The 3,378-nt window shown below is 48.3% G+C and overlaps 1 protein-coding gene across 1 annotated transcript in view; it reads left to right on the top strand.

Moving 5' to 3' along the window:
* Positions 1-1,396: 1,396 nt before the first annotated feature.
* The window catches only part of bcorl1 (BCL6 corepressor-like 1), a 17,949-nt gene continuing 15,967 nt past the window's right edge, over positions 1,397-3,378 (top strand). Inside the window, 1 exon segment of the mRNA XM_031862611.1 lies at positions 1,397-1,571. Coding sequence (XP_031718471.1) covers positions 1,507-1,571 — 65 coding nt within the window. The 5' untranslated portion in view covers positions 1,397-1,506.

Here is a 3,378-nt window from a genome sequence, read left to right as displayed (position 1 = left end):
AACAAAGGCGTTACGGGCGAGCAGGGGGCATTAAAGGGGGCATTGCACAACGCTGTTTGAGGGCGAGTCAAACTCTGCCAAACTTTGACCTGGATCGGTGTATTTTCTCCTAGTTGTTCGGTGTCTTGAGGGAGCCACGCTAGTTGCGGCGATGTCTCGCTGTTATCCCACGGCATTATGTGGGATCGTGTCACATGCAGCCTACGGACAGCCAAGTTGTGTGTGTCGAGATGACATACTTGAGTCCGCTGTGGCGGCTGTGCATGCAGTCGGCTGTCCAAACGCCGACACGGTGACTAAAAAAGGCAACATGAAGTGATGCATTTTCAATTCCAGATATATTTACCGTCATGTGGACGGCGCATCGGGCCATCCATTAACCTGGTAAACAGGAACATCACCCGCCACTGTTTCTGCGATCGGCTCCCATGCTCTCCTTCGTATATTGTAGAATAATTCATCACTTGTACCCAAGATGGAAGAATAACACGCTTGATGTTTTATTTTTTTTTACTTAGCGTTCGCTCCCGTCCGCCTTCCCAGCCTCGACATCCAATACTGACCAGGTGAACCACGAACTTACACGGGACATCCTCGTCGCTGTAAACCATGGCGGCCTAAATAGGGTCGATAATCTCCAATATGACTCACAGACAGATGAGCGTGTATGCCCCCCCTTTTGAAGACGACAATCTTCACACACACAAAAAAAATAAAATCAGGCCCTCGAAATAAACAACGTGCCTCCATCTGTGCTATCGCTGTTGTCATAGTGCATGTGCGGAATACCAGATCCCTCCTCGAGGGATTTTTAATGGCATGCATAACAAGTTTTTTGTTGTTTTGTTTTTTAACCCCCCCTACAGCTTCAGACATCCGATGTGGACCATGTGAACCAAACTCGTCTATAATTGGTGAAGCCCCGAGCAGCCGGTCACTACCGGGATAGCTCGCGCGGTCGTTGAGGTCTCCGGGTTACCCCGGCTCAGACACAATGCGATGTGTCAGCTGCCGACTTTGAAATACTCCTGCTTTATGTAGACACGGTCGTCCGAAGCGGTCTCCTTCTTTCTTTCTTTCTTTTTTTTTTTTTTTTTTTTAACCGATCGGCGTTTTGGCTTTCCCTATTTCCCATTTTGGCCATCTGTCAACGATTTGGCTGCTTTGCACGCAGCCATTACTGAGCGAATGGCGAAGGGCACGTTAGAAGCTCTCTCTCTCACACACACACACACACACACACACACACCCCGATCCAGTCCGCGACAGGAGAGGCAGCTGAAGTAGTTTCGGCTCGGAGCCTGTACCGCTCTTTCGGCGGGTGGACAGGATCGTTGCCCTGCTCACCGCTGTGGTGCTCCGGAACGACACCGATCGTGCGTTGGTATAGTAAACAAACTCTGTGGGGTCAGCCTCGCGGTGTGTGTGTGTGTGTGTGTGTGTGCGTGTGTGTGCGTGCGTGCACGGTTATTTCCTCACCGCTGCAAGTGTTGAGAAAAGTAGGAAATGTGTTGGCCTCCAGGAGTGCATACCCTTGTAAACAGCAGGCCTACACTGCTCTCAGGACTCAGGTAAGACAAGTGGCCTGATTACAGCAGGGTAACCTGTAGGCCTGCGTGCCCAAATGTGATCATGGCATTAAGGAGGGCTAAATATTCTGTGGTTGTTATCTTTGTGGGAGAATCAAGTGTAAATCCCCAAACAGACTGATTTGAAACTTTATGGTCGCCTGTGTGTGAGTGGAAGTTGCAGATGTGTTGTCATTCACCTCATTACTGTGAATATGAGCTCGGGTCCTCGTAGATTCTTCTGGTCTTTGTTTTACATCGTTTAAGTCATGGAAGGAAAAGCTGACCCGGTGTGTTGAACCGTTCACTTGTTCAAAGGGTGAATATAGAAACAGTTTTAGGTCAAAGTAGATTTTATTCAATTACAAATCATGTAATGATGGACATATAATATTACAAAGAGAGGTTTCATTGTATCACATTACCCTCAGAGCGGCTTCATCTTCCTGGCTTGTATTTATCTGTCTTAGACAATAAGCATGTTTGGATTGTTTCAGTTGGCCTTCCTGTTTGATGGCCATTGTCTTTATGAACTGGCACCGCATGTCGTGATCTTTGGTTAGGTCAGAACTAAGGACTAAAATGATCCAAAGCTCAAAGCCCATCAGTAGGAACCTGTGTGTGTGTGTGTGTGTGTGTGTGTGTGTGTGTGTGTGTGTGTGTGCATTAATCTCGAGTTAAAACCTGACCTGGTGAGAACAGGAAATGTGATTTCGAAACACTGCACTGCAAGACGTGAATGACAGTGAACTGATGATGCACCACCGAAATGTCTCCACAACGTCAAAACCCAGGCCTGGACAAACCAGGAGAATCATGAAAAGTCATGCGGTTCAGCTGTGATGTGTCAGCCCACGTTACTGTCAATCATCATGAATCCAAGGGGGTGAAGTTTTCTTTTTAGTTATGTTGGATTGTTGTTTTTTGTTATTTTCAATGAAAGATAGCAATGATTTGGAGGTAAATGTGAGAATCACAATATTGGCTCAACGGATTGCTAATATCACTGTTGGTCTGGCAAACAAATGTGGAAATGGTTCCACCGCTCACATCGTACACGTCAGTAGAGGAAAGACACAAGTGAGATTGTATAAAAACAGCTGATCAGGTGTTCACTCAGATCCAAGGCATCTACACCCAAGAGCTGAACTTACTGAAACAAGTCTCACATAGTTCTGGCTTTTGAAATCCCATTTAGAAATCAGTAGAGGGGGCATTAGTGTGCTGCATCAGTCTGCAGCTTACAGCATGCAACTGGAGAGCCTCCAGCAACCGGAGTCTTGCTTCCTCGTGTTAATTCCACTGCAACAGACCCAAACCTCTCCCACTCTCTTTTTTTTTTTTTTTGTGTGTGTGTATTTTGGCAATTCCGTTTAGCAACCATCACCCGCTGCTGTGACTCTGTTAATTGACTTGACTACCACTGACACGCACACACCCGCGTAGTAATACTCAGAGCCTCCATTTGGTCACACGAAATACAGTTTATTACTTCGTTACCCCGATAAGCCCTCTTCAGTTTAGCGCACCGTTACACTCTTTGGTCGCGATCCCCCCCCCCACCCCATATTCCCCTTGAGCGGCAGAAAGCTCGCGTTGCATGTCGGTACCTGCAGTCCTTACCCCTCCCAGCCTCTCCAACGTCTAATCCTGGGCGTGGATAGCCGAGCACTACATCTCCCATGCTGTCACCGAGCACCCTTCTGCCCCACTCTCTCCTCTCTCTCTCCAACCAGACTGGAGATACGGAACGGACTGTCTTAACCCCCCCCCCCCCCCCCCCCCCCCCCCCCCCCCCCCCCCCCCCCCC

Source organism: Anarrhichthys ocellatus, unplaced genomic scaffold (assembly GCF_004355925.1).
Source record: "Anarrhichthys ocellatus isolate YVR2014 unplaced genomic scaffold, GSC_Weel_1.0 scaffold27, whole genome shotgun sequence".
NCBI classification, from domain to species: Eukaryota; Metazoa; Chordata; class Actinopteri; order Perciformes; family Anarhichadidae; genus Anarrhichthys; species Anarrhichthys ocellatus.
Note: the sequence above shows the minus strand (reverse complement) of the source record. Positions and strands in the feature narration are given on the sequence as shown.